The 22,387-nt window shown below is 46.3% G+C and overlaps 8 protein-coding genes across 8 annotated transcripts; 4 read left to right on the top strand and 4 right to left on the bottom strand.

Moving 5' to 3' along the window:
• The first annotated feature begins 3,046 nt into the window (after positions 1-3,046).
• On the top strand, positions 3,047-4,404 carry CCR75_008395 (uncharacterized protein). The gene is made up of 2 exons (XM_067966447.1): positions 3,047-3,888; positions 3,958-4,404. Exons 1-2 carry the CDS (start codon positions 3,133-3,135, stop codon positions 4,063-4,065), a joined length of 864 nt encoding a protein of 287 aa, XP_067816148.1. The 5' UTR covers positions 3,047-3,132; the 3' UTR covers positions 4,066-4,404.
• On the bottom strand, positions 4,318-4,804 carry CCR75_008394 (uncharacterized protein; the record flags this gene model as incomplete). Its single annotated transcript, XM_067966446.1, has 2 exons — positions 4,318-4,328; positions 4,414-4,804. The coding sequence occupies 2 exons, from the start codon at positions 4,802-4,804 to the stop codon at positions 4,318-4,320; spliced, it is 402 nt and encodes a 133-aa protein (XP_067816149.1).
• Positions 4,805-5,683: 879 nt separating this feature from the next.
• Positions 5,684-8,641, top strand: CCR75_008393 (uncharacterized protein; the record flags this gene model as incomplete). The annotated part of the gene is made up of 1 exon (XM_067966445.1): positions 5,684-8,641. One exon carries the CDS (start codon positions 5,684-5,686, stop codon positions 8,639-8,641), a length of 2,958 nt encoding a protein of 985 aa, XP_067816159.1.
• Positions 8,642-9,506: 865 nt separating this feature from the next.
• CCR75_008392 (uncharacterized protein) lies at positions 9,507-11,048 on the bottom strand (the record flags this gene model as incomplete). The annotated part of the gene is made up of 2 exons (XM_067966444.1): positions 9,507-9,572; positions 10,206-11,048. 2 exons carry the CDS (start codon positions 11,046-11,048, stop codon positions 9,507-9,509), a joined length of 909 nt encoding a protein of 302 aa, XP_067816160.1.
• Positions 11,049-11,547: 499 nt separating this feature from the next.
• Positions 11,548-17,986, top strand: CCR75_008389 (uncharacterized protein). Its single transcript, XM_067966441.1, has 8 exons — positions 11,548-12,510; positions 12,579-13,281; positions 13,342-13,412; positions 13,482-13,589; positions 13,669-13,713; positions 13,773-14,444; positions 14,514-16,275; positions 16,354-17,986. Exons 2-7 carry the CDS (start codon positions 13,092-13,094, stop codon positions 16,272-16,274), a joined length of 2,847 nt encoding a protein of 948 aa, XP_067816078.1. The 5' UTR covers positions 11,548-12,510; positions 12,579-13,091; the 3' UTR covers position 16,275; positions 16,354-17,986.
• On the bottom strand, positions 11,593-12,923 carry CCR75_008391 (uncharacterized protein; the record flags this gene model as incomplete). Its single annotated transcript, XM_067966443.1, has 2 exons — positions 11,593-12,510; positions 12,579-12,923. 2 exons carry the CDS (start codon positions 12,921-12,923, stop codon positions 11,593-11,595), a joined length of 1,263 nt encoding a protein of 420 aa, XP_067816150.1.
• On the bottom strand, positions 16,521-17,921 carry CCR75_008390 (uncharacterized protein; the record flags this gene model as incomplete). Its single annotated transcript, XM_067966442.1, has 1 exon — positions 16,521-17,921. One exon carries the CDS (start codon positions 17,919-17,921, stop codon positions 16,521-16,523), a length of 1,401 nt encoding a protein of 466 aa, XP_067816151.1.
• A 443-nt stretch (positions 17,987-18,429) lies between the features above and the next one.
• Positions 18,430-19,054, top strand: CCR75_008388 (uncharacterized protein; the record flags this gene model as incomplete). Its single annotated transcript, XM_067966440.1, has 3 exons — positions 18,430-18,495; positions 18,709-18,896; positions 18,955-19,054. The coding sequence occupies 3 exons, from the start codon at positions 18,430-18,432 to the stop codon at positions 19,052-19,054; spliced, it is 354 nt and encodes a 117-aa protein (XP_067816077.1).
• Between the last annotated feature and the right edge of the window lie 3,333 nt (positions 19,055-22,387).

The raw sequence follows: 22,387 nt of genomic DNA, 5'->3' as shown, positions 1-22,387 counted from the left end.
CCGAGTCTTAGTGGGGGAGGGCCCCTCACTATGCTCGGTGCGAAAGAGGGACATAGTTTCGTCAATATGACGATGACCCATGAGGGTATCATCTCAACGACTGAAACTTGCCGTAGTGACCCTGCCAGTTTAGCAGTGGTCAATGAAACTACGCCTTATGACCGACCTCTTGGCGGTATCATAGGCGAGTTTTGATGCTAAAAGCGTGAGCGAGGCTCAACGCTTTGTGAATGAGCAGTTAGGCATCATACGTAAAGTCCTTGACGCAATGGCAAGCGCACAGGACAAGCAAAAAGAATATGCGGACCGAAATGGTCGCAAAAATAATGAACGCTTTAGAGTGGGTGAAAACGTGCTATTAAGTACTGCTACCCTACCTGCAATTTATGTACTACCTGGAGGTACTACGAAGTTGTTGCCGCACATTAGGCCCTTTACGGTGGTAGAAGAGGTTGGAGACGTACAGTTTAGGCTCACCCTTTCCCCGTATATGAAGACGCACCTCGTATTTTACGTGGGTCGTCTGAAACAGTATGTAGACCCAAATGAGGTCACATACCCCGACTCACAGTCGGCATCACCATCGGTATCCGTCTAAGGAGACCGATGGTGACGCCGTCTGAGAGTCGGGCGTTGTTTGGGTGAGGGGCGATGAAGGTGAAAAGCTATCGGACCGATGCCTCCCACCACAAATAGAACTTGGAGAGCGTGGAAATCATGCGAGTATTGCGGATCCCTCAGCATTATCCTTCCAAAGAGGTCCAAGCGAGTCTTCAGGCGTTTATAACCCTGACGAGCCTTTGCTCGGACATCAACAAGATCCGAGGTCAGTCGCGAGACTTGACACTCGAGATCCGCAATACGTCGTTCAGCAGCGCTAAACGCCTGTGACTGAACGGACGAAGGTAAGGCAGCCGCGAGTAGTTGGGCGAGATCGCCACTCCTATCTGGCGCCACCTGCACTGATGGATGCGGGTGGGAATCAACGCTTCCTTGTTGGAAGGTTGCTTGCCCACCGCTCCGTGACACAAGGGTACCGGATCCTCGTCCAATGGAATAGTTACCCGAAGAGTTTTCACTCTTGGGAAACGATCGATATCCTACGTATTGATGTGCCCGGCTTGGTAACTGCCAATGAAAAGGAGAACCAGCTGAGGCCTCTTCGCTAGTCTCAAATGGACTAGCAGAAGCAGCGTTGTGAAAAGAAACAGGAGGTACAGTACCGCCCATGATTTCTTTCACACGCAAGCGGGCGAAATTAATTTGCTGCGACCGCTTCTTCATCGCATCGGAAATGCGGATGAATGCGGCGCAGGAATTCCGCTTCGTATTGGTCGGGCGTTTCATTTGAACGCAACACGACCGGGATCGGATAATACACCCAAGCGAGGATTTTCCCTGAGCCCTCCATGATTTAAACACGCCATAATAATTATGTGCTCAAGAGCGTGCTCTAGGAGCGACGCTCTTGGCCCGTTTAAACGAGGCCATTTAGATGGAGGGGGCATCAATGATATGCCACCCGTCACATAGCCACTGAGAAGCGGCTGCGCCTTTATGGGCACCGCTCTCATTACCTGTCGCTGCGCTATCCAGCGCAGACGACGAGACAGCAGTCGTAAATGTTGCTGTCTCCATATTGTGAGCCATGATAGAAGAATGGATGGGTAATAATGCGCCATCATCATTTCTTATGAGCTCGTTGTCCGCATCACTAATATGAGGTGACGGCAACGGTGTCGACTCATTGTCGTCGACGATGAGCGACGGATCGGCATCCTCACTGTTAAAGTGGGATGGATCCTTAAGCCCTGTTAACGCAACAGCAGCAGTAGCTGTCGGCGTTTCGACTAAGGAATCAGACGCTGCCGGCGTGTTAACGCGGCGCGTGCGCTTAGTGCGAGGTTGAGTGGGCGTCTTCGCAGACGACTCACCAACGTGGCCCCTTTTAGGTGGCATCTTTGGCGCCGTGAATGTAACACAGGTCGCTCGAGAGACTGAGAGAACTAAGCGGCGCGTAAAGCAGCTCGCTGTTCCTCTGTCCTCTTTGACAAATTTTAAAATGTAAACTCGCTCTTAAAGGGGGCATGGTGTAACTGGCTAAATTTGCCCTAATGTTGGACAGTCCCCATTAAGTACACTTGGTGTACTTAAGGGGATGGTCAGTTACTTATATAAATTAATTAGACCCACCACTCAGGTGTGGTTCACAATTGTGACCAACCCTTGTGTATGTGATGCACATTGGTGCACCCACATTAGGAGGGATGACGGCTAGCGTCATCCATTACGCGAGGTATCAAGATAGATATGCTCGCAATATATATTAGTGTTATCTACAGAGATGACGTTTTGATTGGTATTAATGGGCATTTATATTTTTGATGTGATCAAAAATAAATCAGTCTGAAAACTTTTCTCTACTTAAAGTGCGCACGAGTAGCCGGATTACCGCTCCCGTGACGACACTTCACTATAGTACTTAAAGCGTTGGGTGAAGTCGCTAAGGCGCCCACTACAACTACCTCACTGCACGCAAGAGAAGACGGTCTTACCGCTTCCTCGCTGTGCTAGGGTTTGTTTTTTAGTAGAGCGTGGGCCGCATTACGACGTGCCCGCCTAGAAAATTAAGTAGCGCTTAGTTAAGGGAAAAAGGAAACTGTATTTGATAAATTTAGTTCCTTTGTACTTAAAGTTGTTATAGTCCTGTCTTAGTATATTAATTTTAAAACAACATATAGTGACTCATTGCAACCGCCCATTCGCGCGGCTAGCAGCGAATGGCGCGGTTGGTTTCAAGACTTTAATCCACCAAAGAAAAATAGAGCTTCACAATACTAACACAAGTGGTAATACTGATAATGTTATCTGTAAAGAATATATTCTTTCTTCTTCTTTTTTTTTCCTTTTCAGGTAAATAAAAAAATATGTGACGAGCTGCCCCGTTACAGAAATCGTGCATAATGAAGTTTGGCGTTTTATTACTCAAATCCCTTTTATATTGCCACGCAAACCAATCGACAACTATAACTTGTTTTGACCAGTACTATTCTTTCACAGCGATCAATTTTAGCCAATAAAAACTTAACAATAGATTCGCGTTTGCAACGGTGTTGTCCAGGCAACTTCAGGATGCGTGCTTCTTCGCTACTGCAGTGCCTTCCCAAGGTTTTAAGCGTCAGCATCCCATCAAGAAGAGCGTCATTACTGTCCACACTTAAACTTTCATGCACTGAGGCCCTTACGAAGACACGCAAGAAGCATAGCCGTTTATCGACTTTGCCAGTCTTTTGGCCGATCGCTGGTGTCGACGAGCCGCCGCACTTGCCACCGCATGAAATCAATCTCGTAAACCGCCTCTTCCACGTCCAAAGCACTTTAATCACATCCACGTCGGATCCAACTGACCTTCCCGAGTGGAATATCCCCGAAATTGCCTTTGCGGGGCGCTCGAACGTTGGTAAATCGTCTTTAATCAATGCGTTAACTGGACAGAAATCGCTTGTACGGACATCCAAGACGCCCGGACGAACCCAAAAGCTTCATTTTTTAAGCGTAGGGGGCAAATCCGGCAGTTTACCAGCCGTGGCGCTTGTGGACATGCCTGGCTTTGGGTTTGCGGCGGCCCCAAAGAAAGTCGTGGATGAGTGGCATCGACTGGTGGGAGGATATATTGATCGTCGTCGGGGCGAGAATTTAAAGACAATTATGCTACTAATTGATGCCCGACGTGGCCTTGGGAAAACCGACTTGGATTTTATGGATTTTTTGCATGAATTAGGAGCTTTGTATCAAATTGTTTTTACTAAAGCTGACGCTATGAAACGAAGCGAGCTGGAAAAAGAGATTGTTAAGGCACAGAATGTGGCACTGAATGGTGCACGGATGGTGAGTGAATGTATTGTTGCAAGATAGGAAAAGTTAAATTGTTGCACTGACGATTGAGTCGTGGTGTAGAGTATGAATCCGGTGATACAAGTGACTAGTGTCAAAGAGAATTTTGGCATTAAGGAGTTGCAGCGGCAACTTATTAGCATGACGGGGTTACTGATTCAAAAAAGTTGACTTTCAATAGTTGCTTAAGTTACAACGTTGGGTTCAAATAGTGATTTTGTGTGTGTCTGATACATAACTTTGGTCGTCGTTTGGCACAGAAGACGTGGAAGGACTGAACTTTGATCACCACGAGTTGACACTTTAGAATTAAAGACGTATAATGGTCTCATGTCTGCGTTTATGGTGGCTTGAAGTATGGCAAAAACGCTCTTATGTGAATGAAAGTCGTTTGTGCGCTCCAAGAAAAATTGTCTTTAACATCTACTGCAGCCCTACAAAGCTTCAACATCGCATAACATTATATATTAATTTAGTGCAAATAAAGTAAATAACCGTTTTTAGATCCGATCCACGTACCTCCCGTATCCCCAGGCAAAATGAGGTCGGTACGTACCGTTAAAAATCCGTTTTTTTGGTTCTTTCTCAGAAATTCGCATGCAAACCCATGATGTCGCCAGGTCTCACATTCAAAAGTGCCATGGTCGACTTTAATGTCGGTGACGTACTCCGATTCCGTGCTTCGAGGTATGATCATCTTGCGTTGTGTGTCAGCCATACTCGTGTGATTCACTACTGATCGGGCCGAGTCAAAGAGAAATCGATTCGTAAAGATAAAATCAGCTATGTCTAAAAAGTGACAAGATGCTCCGATCCTGACACCGAATTGGACTAATTGATAGGTATTCAACCATTTTGGAGAAATGATATTGTGGATCGTGCGCATCGTAAAATCAATGAAAAGAAGCATCGTTCTATTATAAATAGTTGCGAGCACTTCGTCACTTGGGCTAGATACGGCCGCACGGATTCGCCCCAAGAATGGCGGTGGGTTGAATGGGCGACCTATAGTATTTTGGCTGGATATGTGATCATGAAGGCTGGATATGTGATCATGAAGCCAATCAAAGTCCTGTATTGGACATTTGTAGCGGCCATTGGAACACTGAGTCTCATTGAGCTACGACAGCTTTTTTGAGGAGATTTGCGGTTGCAAGAGAAAGATTGAACTGGTTGCTTAAGTAACGTTTTAGCGTTTGAACTTTTTTAAAAAGGTGCGTTTACTGTTACAATAAGTATGATCACGCTCCATTTCTAGCAAGTTACAGATATTCTAATTATGGCACAAGCCGAAACCTCAGCGATTGTACTAAGAAAGTGCAAGGTATGGCATATAAATTCTCCTGCGAATCAAATAAAAAATTTCAATTTGTAGAAAGAATGAGAACAGAGATCTGTGCCAAAATGAAGCAGTTCACTGTGCCGCGCAGTCTTAGCAGAATGAAGTGGTCGTTTACAATTAAAGAATTTAACAAATCATACCAAAAAAAATCACAATTTCGAAAAGAATAATTTATATTATTGGTCTATTGAGTGATTGTATTAACCGTGAGGATTTGTAGTAATTTAAGGACAAAAACAAACATTGAAGTATTTAACTATTCGTAATTTCTCAAGCCAAAAACCTCAGTAAAGGTTTCGGTAAGAGTTCGTTTCAAATGATACGGCATCCAGAACGATCGCCTACCCCTTCGCATTTCATCGCACTTGCTTAAAAGCCTGGTCCTACAAACCTCAATATCTTTTTTTTCTTCACGCGGTATTATCTTTTTTTCTTTCGCACTTGAGAATGGGGCACAAGACCAAAAGCCAATGCCAGATCCGGCTCGAGGCCCGTTCGCGCGCCTGTTGTGCTCCTCGGAGCTTCGCAACGACTCGGCAACTGCAGGCGGCCGAGTTGCAGTCGCGCATCGCCCGTGCCAATGCAATCCGTGCGATGTACACGCGGCAACTCGCCACACGAGCACGCGCTCGCGTGCAACATGCCCAGGACGTGGCCCGCGGCATGCGTGCCAAGCGCCATGAAGATTCGAGGCGTTTCCGCCAATCCTCGGTCTCGAAACTCGATCAAGCTGCACGTCGACGTCACGAGCAGCTTGCGCAGTTGCAATTGCAATGCCAACAGCGCGCGCACTTGATTGTCGCAAAGGTAGAACTCGTGCGTGCGAGTCAGGACAACAAGGCGGCACGGGCACGTCGTACACTTGCCGGTCAACTCGCGGCAGCTGCATATCGTCGTCAGACTACCCAGCAACAACTCTTGCGACGTCTGAACGCGCGCTGGCAAAGCGTGGAACACGTAAAAGCTCGGGTTGCCAAAGTAAAATTCATTCAGCGCTGGTACCGACGTCACGTTGCGAATCGAACGATTGCCACGGCATTACAAGCCGTGCACATGGACGTAAACGACGTGGTGACGTGTTGGCGTCGCATGAAGCACGCGAGCTTTGAAGCGTGCATGAAACTCGTGCAACAGCGGTCAGTTGTCGAAGCCGCACAGAAGTTGGTGCACGTGTTGCATGTCGAGGCAACAAGTGGCCATTGCCATGCATCGACGTGGTGTCGCATGCGTGTCCGCGTGTTGATGATGGCAGGCTTGATTGCATGGCATCCACGTGCCATTATGGGTCCGGAATGGCCCTCCCAGCGCTTGGCATACGCTGGAAAAGCCATGGTACAGGAGATGGAGACACTGGCGCTGTGTTTAAGTGCATCGCAACGGTTACAAGAGTTGTCCAAGTGCGTTGCACGGTTTTCCGCGCGCTTTGTATTTTATTCCGAAGCGTTTGCTCGATGGAAAGCGCGAGATGCGCAACGTTTGACGACCGAGTTGCTGCAGTCGTATCGAGAGCTCATGCGCGTGTCCAACAAGTATGAACGACAAGCGGAGGAAACGCCGTCTGGTGGGGACGGGGTGCATGAATTGCGACGACAGACACAGAGGCAATTGGGGCAAGTTAAGGAAGCGTTGGAACGTTTAGGTGGTCGTAAGAAGACGATGCAACAACTTGAAGAGCTGACACGGACCATGGCAGACGAAGCTGCGAAGGGGCATGTCGCAGATTGCGACTCGTCTCATGTCGAAGTGGACTCGTCTCATGTCGAAGCGGACTCGTCTCATGTCAAAGCGGACTCGTCTCATGTCGAAGCGGACTCGTCTCCTTTGGAAGTTGCCTCGTCACTTTTGGAAGCTGACTCGTCTCCTTTCGACACGGACTCGTCTCATGGCGACACTGGCAGCACTTTGTGTCCATCACGTCACGAAGCAACACAGGAGATGGAGGCAAATGGCACGGACGGTAGTACCGTGGAGACGAATACACGGGAAGCTCTTGACCTGAATGAAGTTTTATTAAGCGATGCCGCTTTGGTTCATGAACTTATTTTCAATCCTCAGTATCAGACGGTACGGGACAAGGATATCGAAACGTCGGCCGCCATGATGACGTCAACACAGTCGGTTGCCACCCTTGCCGTTCGGGTACGTGAAGCCATGACACGCGCGTTTTGGGATCGTGTGGTCGCCATGAATGACGTTGCGACGCTCCTTGCCCGTACGGAAGAATTACGATTGTCGTTTCGCAAAGCACTTGGAGGAGGCTATGGCAGTACCTTGGGTGCAAGATCGCGCTTATTAGCCAATGAAGTCGATAGTGCACTTGAAGCATCGCGATTGGCTGAAATGATGCAGGACCCTCTGCGACATGCATCGTTGCTTGAAGCTCGGTGTACCACTGTTCTCGACGTCATTGAACGAGCAGAAGCGCCAGCTCGTCTCGAACGTACCCGACACTTTCGCTCGGAATGGGTACACCAAATTGCCTCGAATAAGTTGCCACCAATTGAACTGTTGGTGACATTTTTAGCGTTTGCATTTGATAAAGTTGACGAATTACAAACCGATGTGCTAAATGCCCATTACAATTTCTTGGGTCAGTATTTGCAACGCCATGGCGTGGATTGGGAACAAAAAATGATGCAAGCGCAACTGTCGAAGAATCGAGGAAACCTTGAGAGTGCGTTTCCATTCACAAACAAGTGGTTAAACATGGAAGGACGCGCGTATTGTTTGCGAGACGACATTGCCAAGACGGAAGTGGATTTATTACGACAAGCTGATGGCAAGGCTTTAAAACGATTGCTTCGTGCCTGTATCTGGACATTGGTAATCAAACACATTGATGGCACAGCCGAGCGGGTGTGGCCCGAGACATTTGCATTGGATATTGCTCGCATTCGTGCTTGTCGGGACACAATTGATCGCATTGCAATCGTATCGAGTCTTGTGGCCGTGGTGCAGGATGTGGGGGCTTTTCCTGGTTTCAAGATGTCGAAATTTCTAAATTTGCTTGGTCAGAAATTGAATGTTTTGTTGTGTTCCAATGGCGTGTCGAAAGCTCAAGTTGTGGCACAAGTGGTAACTGATTTGCAACAATTTCGAAACGAGAAATTGACGAAAGAAGGGCAACATCTAGAAAAGCGGCTGCTTGGATCGTTTGCGGTGGATGATGTGGTGCGGCAATTGTTTTTTTCAAGAGTTGCACGTGCGATCGAGTCGGCGCTGTTGCCAGTATTTGAAAAACGAGCGGATTTGCATTTTTCATTGGCACCTTTTGCCACGGACATTTATGACGCGAGTGTCGAATTGCGACGACTTGTCGAGCATAATGAACGCGTTTATGCGACAGTGTACAATGTTATGATGAAGCAAGTGGTGGATTCGGCGTTGGCAGATTACAAGTCGTAATGTTTAAAAAAAAATGCATTTTTCTAGCTGATTGTGTGAATTGTTTGAACTTATAATATTGTTTGAGTCCGTTTTGGACCGAAACTTTTATTTAGTAGCAAATTAGTAGCAAACTTTAACTTTTTTGAAGTTGTTTTTTACATATCGAATATTCATTTCCAGAGAAAACATTATTACCACAGTGACGCCTCATGTGAATGTTCTCGACGCTATTTTGGACTTGCACCCAAACACAAACATTTTCTGATTGTGATTATCAAACACAGCGACCCTTTTTAATAGTACCCATAGTTTTAAAATTAAGCACTTTTGAGTCGAATAGATGCGCCTATACTTGAAAGACGTTAACTAATTCTTGCTGAAAAAAGTTCAGGCACCATTTCTATCAAAGACTTCGATATTACGAGCTTTTGCCTTAATTTGATTGCTGCATTGCGATGCAAGCGCCAAAAAAAATAAGTGCCACATACTGAAGAAGCACTGACTTTAGCAGGTAGCTTAAAACTTTTCTTGGATTAAGCGAATGAAGCAACAGACTTTCTTTCTCTCGCCCTTAAATTGAATAACGACGGATGTGCTGCAAGATCACCTCACGCTTAAGCACCAGCTCAACTTCTTTGCTGCCATGGAGATCCAGGACATAACACTTCGACCGAAAAAGGATATTTTCTCTCAATTCTTCTATCTACTATTATTGCAAATCGAAAGGGTAAAGAGCAAATTTTAAATAAAACAAATAAGGAATAATATAACAGACAATATAATATTTCAAATGACCACATATTTCCCAAACATTGTTTTAATTAGTAATAATTTTTTGGCAACTCGCATCTGTCCAGACATTAAATGCGACTATTAGCCTCACTTACGGAGCTACTGGCGTAAATGCCTTTCGTGGCTTCGTCAAAGGAGCCGTCACCAGCTTCTTCGACTTCGACACCGATTCCTTGGCCGACACCATTTGATCCATCTTTTCCTTGACACGTTGCGCATAATGCTCGTCCACGTCCTTAAAATTCGCCAACATGCGTTCTTGCACCTTCTTGTCCGCATACACCAACGACGTTGCAATATTGTCCGTCAAACGTTCGCGAGCTGCATCATCCAATACCTTTCGATAAAACACTTGCACTTGTGAAAGATTGTCATCAAAGGTCGACGGGTACTTGTCCACAACCGCGTGTTCCCCTTCGTACGGATGATAACGAAGCGATTCCACCTCCTCGGGACCACCCATACTATTTGGAAAGTACGTCACCGCGTCGCCCATGTTGCCATTCACCACCATGGGTCCATCGCGTTGATACGTTTGGGGTTCATTCAATGGACGATTTACTGGAATTTGTTGATAATTCTTTCCCAATCGATGACGTAACGTATCGGGATACGAAAACAAACGACCTTGTAGCATCTTGTCCGGGGACGGAGTAATGCCTGGTACCATATGCGATGGCGAAAACGCCAATTGCTCCACTTCGGCAAAATAATTCAATGGATTTTTATTCAACACCATGCGCCCCACCTCTTTCAACGGAAACTCGCCATGAGGCCACACTTTCGTCACATCAAACGCTATGTCCTTGTGCTTCCGTGCTTGCTCGGGCGTCATTGTCTGAATCGACAATGTCCACGACGGAAAGTCTCCTCCTTCAATCGCTTCATACAAATCGCGATTGGCATAATCAGGATCAGCCCCTGCAAGAAACGCCGCTTCATCAATTGGCATGTTTCGAACCCCTTGTTCCGATTTGAAATGATACTTGACATACGTCAATTTGCCGTCGGCATTCACATTGCCAAAGGTATTGCTACCATAGCCATTCATAAAGCGATAACCACTTGGAATGCCTCGATCCGAAAACAAAAACGTTTGCATGTGGAGCGATTCCGGACGCAAAGAAAAAAAGTCCCATGCCATATTGGCATCTTTTAAATGCGACGATGGCAATCGCTTTTGCGAATGAATAAAACTCGGAAACAAAATGGGATCGCGAATGAAAAAAATGGGCGTATTGTTGCACACAAGGTCCCAATTGCCTTCTTCGGTATAGAATTTTAACGCAAATCCTCGTGGGTCGCGTATCGTGTCTGCCGACCCACTTTCAGCCGTGACAATGGAAAATCGAGCCGCCATCGGTGTCCGTTTGCCCACTTCGGAAAACATCTTGGCGCAAGTGTATTCGGTAATTTCCGGGTGGGTGACTTCGAAATAGCCAAAGGCACCGCCTCCTTTGGCATGCACAACCCGTTCTGGAACACGTTCGCGGTCGAAATGCGAAATATGATCGATAAATTGAAAATCTTCCAGTAGTATAGGTCCTGTCGAGCCCGCAGTAACGGAGGCCGTGAGCCCGTATCGAGGCATGGGAGCACCATTACTGGTCGTACAAATGGTGGGTGGGGCCATGAAACGTGGGTTTTAAATGTCGTGTGAGATCAAGAACGATACTTTAATAATGATCATCAACAAGACTTGATTGAATTGGTTGCTTTGAGAAAGGAAGCTATAACTGGAAAGTCAATTCCTGTTTGATTGGGACAAGGCTATCAGATTCGTGGCTTCTTTTGTCGTTAGCTGTACGGATCCTTCACTTTTGACAGAGAATATTGGGTGACGAGGTTGCAAGAAAAGAATGGATTCTGTCAAGAACCACCTTTTCGTTTTACTAAAGTGGGGGGGGGGTCACAATACCATTATTTGCAGCTTAAAATATTCATTCAGATCATGACAGTATTGGGACTACTCTTCTCTTGGCTCTGACTCCCGACTAACACGCGAATTTCCTGTCTACCTACATCAATCTTTCTATGTCCATGCGAAATCGACGTGTTCCATTCCGCTTCTCGACTTTAAAATGCTATCCACACTTTCCTCAATATTCCAAAAAAATCAACAAAAAACACAATAAAAAAAAGCCCCAATATCTATATATTATGGTCTTCACTCGGTGTTACAAAAGCCGTTTTTCAGCCGCACGTGCATGGCCTTCCAAGCCTTCTATTCGCGCTAATAAAGCCGAATCACGTACAAGAGATTGCGACGCCACGGCATCGTCAATCCGCATCCACGTGCGAATCCGCAAGAACGTATGAACCGAGAGTCCACCCGTATATTTAGCCGTCCCACCCGTCGGAAGCACATGATTCGGTCCCGCACCATAGTCGCCAAACACCTCAGCGGCTCGGCTGTTGATAAACAATCCACCATAATTGGACACTTGCGTTGCCACTTCTTGGGCATTTTTCGTCATGATTTCCAAGTGTTCTGGGGCTACTGTATCCGAGACACTCACACATGTAGCCATGTCAGGACACACGACAGCGAAGCCATTTTGAAGACTTTTTGTTGCAATCGCATTGGTGGATAATGTCTCCAGTTGCAACACCAGCTGTTGATTGACATTCTCAATTAAGTTGACACTTGGGGTAACTAGGATGGGTATGGCCGCAGGATCGTGTTCCGCTTGAGCCAATAAATCCGCGGCAATTATTGTCGCATCGGCACTTTCGTCAGCAATTACGAGGCATTCACTAGGTCCCGCAAGCATATCAATGGCACATTTGCCATACACGAGGGATTTGGCAGCAGTAACCCATTTATTGCCAGGTCCGACAATAATATCACAAGAGGGGACCCCTCCAATACCATACGCCATTGCAGCAATAGCTTGCGCTCCTCCAGCGGATAAAAAGTAGTCAACACCCGCTAAATACGCAGCAGCAAGCGTCGCGGGCGCTGGACGAGGCGACGCCACGACAATAGTCTTGACACCGGCCACGCGCGCGGTAACGGCAGTCATTAAGACCGAAGAAGGCAGTGGATAGCGGCCACCCGGGGCATAACACCCTGCCACGGCCATTGGAGCGACCTGTATTAAGGTAGTATTGTTTTGTTAAAGAAATACTCATGTACGGTACTATGGTTCATTGTACGTACATCTTGTCCTGCAAATCCTCCCTCAATGCGTTGTTGAAAGTTAGTAATTGAGTTGCGCTGAGCCTGCGCAAAGACTTGAATGCGATGCATTGTACGCTTAAGAACTTGTTGTTCATTGAGTGGAAGCGTATTATACGCATTGGCCAGATCGGACAAGCACAAAAGCAACGGCGTGTTTTCGGAGGGAATGTCGCCGAGTCGCATAGCGTGGTGTTTTAGAGCTTGTTCGCCTTTTGTGCGGACATCATGGACAATGAGCTTTGCGTCCTTGAGAGCGGATACATCGACAGGGTCGTACGCAAAGCTTGCGACGTCGGCTGGTGTGATTTGCTTGAGCAAGGCCATGAGTTTGAGGAATTATTGGTGTACGGACGAAAGCCTTTTCAAGTGAATAGACGACGTGTACTGTGAAACTTTATACGCCGAACATAGACCCTTTTACATTCACTCATGGAACGTAATATACGACTATATTGCATCCATTTCGCACCAATTTTTATCTAGATTGACTGCATGCTACGCCGCGGTATCGCTGGAAATGCTCGCTTTACGTTTATTGCGCGCCAGGGTTCATGGACTGGTCGACGACGTATTTGTAGTACATCGTGGCTTCTATTAGAAGCGGCTGAGAACTGTGAAACGAAGGCGGCTTCAGTAACCCCAATGGTAGCACAATACTTAGCTCGGAAGAAAGAGTACCCAGGTCTGCGCGCTGTCGTAATGAATTATCGTCATTTCCTACTCATGAAGCTGTGAGTGGTAGATTGCTTGCTGTTGTTTCAAGTCGGAGATTTTTACGAATTCTTTGGTGACGATGCCCGACGAGCAGCTCATGTACGTAAATGAAAAACAAAACATGGATTTTTTGACGAGTGTGAAAATAATATTGCAATACACCAGTAGCTCTTAAATTTAACATTAACGAAAAAGACGACGAAAACTCAAGTGCAGGCACTGCATGAAATGTGTGGCTTTCCTATCAACTCTTTGGACACATTTGTCGAGAAACTGGTACGCTTACATTCCTATTTAATTCGAAAAAAACATCACCACACCACTTCAATAATTCTCTGTTTACGATCCTTATTAGGTAACCCATCATGGCGTCAAAGTAGCCATTTGCAATCAAACCGAGGTACGTTTTCATTTCGTTTCATATACCCCCTGCAAACACTGACCGTAACCTCCTCATAGAGCGCGTCACATGCAAAAACCCGAGGCTCTAGCGCTCTCGTCGATCGCCAAGTTGTTCGCATTATCACACCGGGCTCGTTACTTGACGATTCCATGCTCACACCTACTGAAAACAACTACCTCGCAGCGCTCTATTACTCCCCAAGCCACTGGGGATTAGCGTGGGCCGACGTCTCCACCGGTGAGTTCATTTCAACGACTTCCACACGTGACAAATTAGCCAGCGCAATACTACGCTGTCGTCCAAAAGAAATCTTGTTACCAAATGATTTCAATCCATTAAACCATGACCATGCAAGCTCTTGTATCCCGAAAGACGCAATCGAGTTTGTACAAACGATTTTGCCATCCACGTGTGTGCGAACGTATCGACACGAGTCGTGTTTTACCAACCTCCCGCCCTCGTGTCCACAAACTCCAGTCTTTCGTACCCTACAAGCCTCGGAACAAGCTGCAGCAATCGCAATTCTTGACTACGTAAGCTTTACGAATCGATCAACAAGTGTTTTGATCCGTTATCCATTACATCTCGAGTCCTCGGACCACATGCTTCTCGACGCAAGTGCATGGAAAAGTCTTGAACTTGTCAAACATGCAAATGGCTCGAAAAAGGCGACTTTACTTCATACAATTGACGCTACTGTCACTCCAGGTGGTGCTCGTCTTCTTGCGGTACGTAATGTAGCCATTGTCATCGAGGTCCAATTCTCGTACTTAACATACCAGTTGCTATTTGTCTAGACGCACTTAGCGTCACCAATACTGAACCTCAAGCTTTTAACTCAACGACTGGATGCCGTTTCGTATTTGTATACACAGGAAACACTACTTGTGCAAATCCGAAAAGAATTGCTTCAAATTTGTGACATGGAACGTACCCTCCAGCGGTTACGCCGTAACGTCGGGACCCCCAAAGATTTGAAAACAATCGCAACGACCATCACTCACGCCACTTGGCTACGCGATCTTGTGTATACACATGAACGTCTTCGTTCCAGTCGTATACCCACGTTTCCTGTAAAAGAACCGCATCACTTGCCGCATTTACTCGATTCGTGTTGCCACCATCTTGTGGCACAAGACTCCATTCGTGCAAAGCTTGCCAACACTGTGTCTACGATCCATGCTGCGCTTCACGACGAGTACACTCGTTTATCGTCAAAAACAGGATTTATCAAACCCGGATATTCGGCATTATTGGACAAATGGCAAGCACTTGTCGACCCCAATCACACACGTCTTGCCATCCGTGCCTTCGAGTTAAAATACCAGGAATTGTATCACTCGTCACGATTACGCGTGCGGTATCACGCCGATCAAGGCTTTTTCATCGAACTTTCTCATGCAGAACATGTTCAAATGCTTGCATCATCAAATTGTCGCATGCAAGACCTGACGCTCTTGCAGTCTCGAAAGCATACGGTGCGGTATCAAAGCGAGGAATTGCGGCACTTTCATCACGCACGTTTGGAAGCTGCTTCCGAAGTCAAACGGATAGAAACTGACATCGTGACAGCTTTGACGGCGCAACTTGTATCCGTGCACGACACGCTACAGTCCATGGCGGCAGCACTCGCGGCACTTGACGTGTTTGCGTCGCATGCGCACACCGCACTCTCGAATCACTTTACGCGTCCGTGTCTTGACGCAAGCAGGGAGCTTCATATTGAAGACGGTCGCCATGCTGTCGTGGAAGCCGCGCACGCACGCGGTGCGGTACGGATGCGTGCGTTTGTTCCGAATAGTGTGCACCTTGGCGGGGAAAGTGGCACGTGTTGGTTGCTTACGGGGCCAAATATGGGCGGCAAAAGCACGTTCTTGCGTCAGAATGCCCAGTGTGTGGTCTTGGCACAAATGGGGAGTTTTGTGCCGGCAACATTTGCGCGTATTGGCGTGGTGGATAAACTGTTTTGCCGCGTGGGGTCGGCGGATGATTTGGCGGCGGACAAGAGCACGTTTTTTATGGAAATGCAAGAAACCGCAATGATTTTAACCCATGCAACAACACGGTCATTAGTGGTATTGGATGAAGTTGGACGCGGCACGGCGGTGAGTGATGGTCTTGCAATTGCGGGCGCGGTGGTGGAAACGCTGTGTGCCACACCAACGCGGACACTGTTTGCGACTCATTATACGGCTTTGCGCGCCGTCATTGGCGAGACGTGTGACGAGGCGCTGCGGTGCTATCGCATGGAAGTACTGCGGCAGTCAGGCTCGGAGGAACGACTGGTGTTTTCGCATCGCGTCGTCCAAGGGCTGGCGACGCAGTCGTATGGGATTCATACGGCCGCGTTGGCGGGGTGTCCCGCGGCGGTGGTCGCGCGAGCGAGGGAGCTCTTGGAACAGCTTCAGAGAGAGGATCCGGCGCGGAGGCAATTGCGCCGCGCGTTGGCGCATTTGGACGCGTGGACATTACGGGGGGAGTGGAATCACGAGGAAGGGAAGGAGAGGCAGGAGTTTGTGCGCGCCTTGCGGCTTGTATTAAGCGAAAGTCAAGATTAAGGTACTTTATCGTCTTTTAAGCTCTTCTTTTGCATGCAAACTCGAAAGTTATGTTGAAATATCTTGGGACGTATTTTAGGTATTAAAAGTGGTAATGTATCCGTGGTAACCTCCAAAATAAGTAGCATGTTTAGATACGTTCCTTAAAAGGCAGTGGAGAGTTGCATCACACAGTCTCTAATAAGTAGCCCGTGAAGTAGCAGCAAGACTTGATTAAAAAAAACAAAAGTATACACGAAAGGCACTCTACGGACACTTTTTGTGTATCAGCGTAGCCCCATGTTCAGCATACTCAGCTTTAGACATCCACATTTCATGAAACGACCCCAACGAGGCTAAAATGGAGCCACCAAGAAAAGAGCCCACTCGACGCTCTTGGACGTGGGCCGCCACGACCTTGACCCGCAAGGTACTCGTAAACCCGCCGGCAACACCGCTATGGCTCGACCCTGGGAGTGGAAGCGGCATTCCACTTAGCGTGGTTACGACCTCACGTTCAATCCTCGTCGGCATGTTTTCAAAGCAAGAACTCCCCCCCGTGAGCACAATATTCTGGAACAACTCCCTCCGCAACTCGCTTTCCGTCGTGAGTCCGCTCACGTCACAGATAATCTTCGGAAGCTTCATACCTGACCCAATTGCATTACTATTGTCCACAGCATTAGGTATCGTCGGGGTCCTAAAATAATGTTCCGCTACACTAAATCGCTCCGTGCCGAGCGACACGATTGTTTTATCCGGTAATTCGTAGCTAATTAACGGTAATTGGGCGTTTTGCACCTCATCAAATGGCCCATCGGCGACTCGACAGAGACCGCTCTCCTTGGCCTCGACCACATACGACCACGTTTGACGTTTCTTTTTAGCCATTTCGACCTCCATGGACGTCACCGCGACTTTTCGTTCGAAATTTGTTGCAAGTTGCGGTGCTACTTTCGTCCCTAAAAACGCGTCTAAATCATGACCTCCAAATAACGTGGCTTGGCTTTTGGGGTACGCAAAAGCGTACCCTTCGTGCACTGAAGTAACACTAGTATACGTCGCCCCCATCTCGACAACAAGACCACTAGTCCGCGCATTGGCATAACAAGCAAGAACCGCACTCTTGGCACAAAAGAGTGCAGGCACGCCAAGCTCTTCCATTACGACCTCAACCATCTGTTCTCTGGCCTTCAAGTCGCGCTTTTTACTAGCACTGCTGGCCTGCATGGCTCTTGTTTCGATGCTCCTAGATGATCCAACATCATCTTGCTCTTTTTGTGGCTGTCTTGCCTCTCCCGTGATTTCTTCCGGTAACGTAAAAGGTCGCTCCACCAGTAATAATGGGTGCTCGCTCAGTCTCGTTTGCAGTCTTGAGCTACTGGCGTCAAAGAGCCATTGAGCCATTTTTTCTGGGTCACTTTCCATTTGCGCGGAGCTGCGATTTAATTGACGAGTAAATCCCATGGCGTCTTGTAATTCGTCGTGTGGTATTGGACGCTCGTATACACGCGGGTAATCCTCGCCTGCGTAGCCAAACTTGCAGTATGACGTGCCATATTCAAATACTAGTGCATCAAGGTCATTTAATTCCGCCGTGGAGCTTGAGAAGGGCACATTGCTGCCGCTGTGGTGGTCGCCCTCGTTTGCTCCGCCACCGGCGTACATCGAAGATTTAGATGTGGAAATGAATTTACAACATGTTTTAAACATACATTCATGTTTTTAACAAAATGCAACGGCAATGATTAAAAAGAATATTAGTTGTGCTAAAACAAATATTTACTATAAGAGGAAATAAATAAAGAAGTAGAAAGATTATTATCATTTAATAATTTTGACTTAATACTTTCAATATTATGAAATTTGAGACAACAGACGATAGTTTTGTTGATTGGTTGATTTCAGTTTAAATTAACCAGATTGTTAATATATTGATACAACTATACTTCGTCTCTATACTAAAGCCTTAGTGGTAGCTAAGATTTCTTAGCTACTTGTAACTTCTCTCTGCGCGTCAGTGTACGTGAAGTATTCGACGCACCTCTGAGGAGAGAGTCCGTGAAGTCGATTCGCGTGCTTGACTGCTGATCGGCTGCGCATAGTTACGAACAGCAATTTGTAGTGTGTCCACCGCTCCGCATTTTACATTGCGCTTCTCGTTGTGGTTGGCACCATGATTGATAAAGACTCCATCTCAATGCGATTGAGAAGCGACAGGATGCGGAACTTTGAAGGAGGTGTGCAAGGGACATCGATAGACCATGTACACGGTCATCGTGCGCAACGTTACTACAGGAGGATTGGAGTGCTCACTGCTTTGTACCGAATGTCCCATTCACACATAAGGATCTGATAAAAATGTGTCGTGCGGAGGCATTAGTCGGACTTCATCAAGTTGTGCAAAGAGCTTATAGAGCTCGCGTCCTGGAGCCACTGTGGCTTTTGCGAGCAGTATGAGCAGCAGATTGTTGGCGATCCGTTTCCGCGTCGACGATTTCTGAGCTCTAATCGCGCAGCCGTCGTAAAGGAGCGAATGGATAGTCTCAGCCTATTTTTAAAGCACATACTACTACGCATTATGGCGCCCAGCTTTAAGAACTGCTCCCAGGCTTGCGAAAACATAGAAAACTGCATCATGAAGTCATTTTTACAATTATAACAAGCTGATATTATTTTTTCATCCTTGACTTCCAAACAGCACCCCAATTGAAAGTATTCATGCCATGGGAGAGAAGCGACAGCAGCAGATCAAGGCCGCAGGGCTTCGAATTAAGGATCTAGCAAACATCAACATCTAGACTATAGCAACGAGACGGAATTGCCTTGCGACCAGCGCTATGTCAGTATAGACATCTTAAGAAATGGACAAACTACTATTGTAATAGCAACCACGACCGCATTTATCCTGTAAACGTCGGCAAAGCCAGCAACCATTGCGATAGTCCTATGCTTCAGCGCTGAGAGTGGTACCAGCCGAGGCAGCATGTACGGATCGCTGACCGTCGTCTACTTATTTCCGGTTTAACATTATTAAAATTTTATTGAAGTCGATAAAACGTGAGAGTTAGGAAAAAAAATGTTTATTTGTCTATGGTAGTTACTTACGATTAATGATAGTTAGATCTTAGAAGTTTTTAAATGGTTTCTGTTCTGGGTTAAGGGCGTGAATTGCGACAAATTGTTTTGCAAGTACTACAATGATGCCTTGCTAACATGGGTCCTTGCAGTGAACGTTCCACATGTTCAAAGTCAAAGCGAGTGGATTCTGTAGGTTTGCCACGTGGTGTAATCATGCCGGGTTTTGGACAACCAAATCTTCATCCAAAACATTTTGAAGGGCACGCAAAAATAGAGATTGCTGATGCTGCATCAGAATCTCATACCTATTTCTGACCAGTATCAGCAAATCATGTAAAGTAGCAGGTGGTTCTTAGCTCCTTGCTATAAAAATGCTAGTTGAGCCACCAATGCTCATCAAAATCCCCAATAGCAAATGATGTCAAAACACTACAAGGTACAAACGTATACATAATTACGTTTTTCAGGTGATATTAGTATCGGAATTTACATATAATGATTGTTTTGGTTGAGGTTTCGCTCCCGCTCATCATGTGCTTTCTCAAGCAGTAGACAGCCACCAATTAGCATGTCACCTGTTGAGACCTGTATCCATCGCTTCAAGACCTGCAAAATGGTAAATAGGTTAAATTTGTTTCTGTGTCATTATTTAAAGGACAAAGCAATTGCGGTTAAAGACTTTCGCAACTACGCAAAGTTAAAACACAATTTCTACTCGTGATGTTGTAGTTTGCCTAAAGTGTAGAGTTTTGCCATTCCAAGCTGCCAACCAGCTTTTCCTTGTGGCAAAGCCAGGTATCACGAGATAGTTAGATACTGGTGTTGGGACTGTTTCTTATAGGTTGATCCCATGGTGCATTATATGCGGCTACGATGGTGCCTTAATAGTTCCGTGCTATGGTTGCATAAAACTTTTCCATTCTTCATCTAAATTGAATGCAGAGCGCTGCTTTGCCAAAACATGTTATTGATGTGCAATATGCAAAGCAATGACCAAGAATCCAAAAATACTAGATATGGCTCTCATCAATGCTGGCTCCCGGTCTGTAATGAAAAACGATGCTGTCACAGTTGATCATTAGCCTTTAAAAGATTTAATCAGCTCTTGTATTGCCCATGAGTAAAGTTCCTCGAATTTAAATCGCATAAACCAAAGGAATTAAGTGAATGTCTCATTTGTTGCTGTCACGCCTGTTCGATTTCGAAATGATAAAGAGGCAAGAAAGCTTTCCAGAAGGGTCTCATAAGGTTTGATGGTTCATAGCGCGAAGCTGTAAGTAATCCAACGATGCTTCAATGGATGTTCTACCATCAAGCAGCATGAAATTAACACTTAAAGGGTGTTAATTAATATATTATCTAGAAATTAGATAATTTTTGGAGTATAATACTGTACATGGTAATATTCTAAAAGCTTATCCATTGGAAGATACAGACCACTATTTCTACTTTATCCGCGGTCCAGTCAGCGCTGGACGCGCGCAAAGAGAAATACAGACAAGACTTTATTAAAAGTGTTGTATTAGTTTATAATTGAGTTAGTATTGAGTAGATAAAAACAGAAAAACTTAATTATATTAAATACAGTTTTTAATTAACCCTCTATAAAGCAAGTGTTTTAGAGAGAGTCTTCCTCTGCACCTACTAGTGTACGTAAAGTGACATGAGACACCATTCGCACTGAGGTGGTGCGAAGTGGACTTGTACTGAAGCAGTACAAGTCGGCAGTGCCCCGTTACACCTGGTAGCACTTAGTAGTCCGTCCAAGGACCACAGTTCCACCATCTAACATGGACATGTTAGATGATAATGGAAATACGCATCACGTTTCGAGTGAAAGCTACTCCTTTCTAAGTGTCATGGAAAGGAGTGCGGTCAAACGAATGAGTTCGACCGTAGAAAACGATGCAATCTTGGCAATGCTGTCCAATTTGGACAGAGATGCCCTCCATTCAGCCATCGCCAAGTTCATACAACATGAACTTGACGAGATGAAGGAGAAAGTAGCCTCGCTTAATCAGCAAGGCTCACAACAGGCAGAACTGTTGAGGTAACAACAGGTACAGACCCCTGTACCTGGGATGACGCACACGCGTTGTCCCAAAACCTTAAAGATTGACATCTTTAAGTATAGGGGAGTCGAAGAAGACTCCCTCCAAAGATGGTTTGTCGAGTTGGACGATGCCATAAGGGCTCGTCACATCGTCAACGAGCAAATGCAAGTCGCATTTGCTCAGTCAAATTTGGCAGGTCGTGCCAAAACTTGGGCATTAGGCCTAAAGTTGCGCGACCCATATGTCTTTGGGTCGCTAGAGGCTTTATAGCCCGACTCAAAAGACGTTTGAACCGCCTAGGGCAGAGTTCAGAGCTCGACGGGAGCTTCTGAGACTCAAGCAAGGCAAGCGTGGTGTTACTTGTTCCGCTTGGAACTGGATACGCTTGAAGAAGCAATATCCGTTGCATAACAGGAGGAGTTTAGCTTAAGACAGCCTCGAGCTAGTTCGTCATCGTATCGTCCTCTAAGACGACACGAGCTTGGATGTCCAGAACCTATGGATCTCTCTAATGTCGAAAGCGAGAATTCTCGCTTTTCGAACCACAAGCGATTGCAGAAATGCAATCGCTGTCAAAAATTAGGACACTACGTTCATGCTTCCGAAACTCAAGCAAGGCAAGCGTGATGTTCACGCTTTTGCCCAGCACATACGACTCTTAGCGAGTTGTATCACGAACAACCCAGTTCATGAACACACGTTGATTACGGTGTTCATGCAAGGTCTTACGGATGGTCCCGTAAAGACCCACCTGTTCCGCTTGGAACTGGATACGCTTGAAGAAGCAATATCCGTTGCGGAACAGGAGGACTTTAGCTTGAGACAGGCTCAAGCTAGTTCGTCATCATATCGTCCTCCAAGACGACACGAACTGGGAGGTCCAGAACCTATGGACCTCTCTTATGTCGAAAGCGAGAAACCTCGCTTTTCGAACAACAAGCGATTGCAGAAATGCAATCGCTGTCAAAAGTTAGGACACTACGCTCATGAGTGTAGTGC

The sequence above is a fragment of the Bremia lactucae genome, linkage group LG7 (genome assembly GCF_004359215.1).
Source record: "Bremia lactucae strain SF5 linkage group LG7, whole genome shotgun sequence".
NCBI lineage: Eukaryota > Oomycota > Peronosporomycetes > Peronosporales > Peronosporaceae > Bremia > Bremia lactucae.
This window is presented reverse-complemented; position numbering and strand designations above follow the sequence as displayed.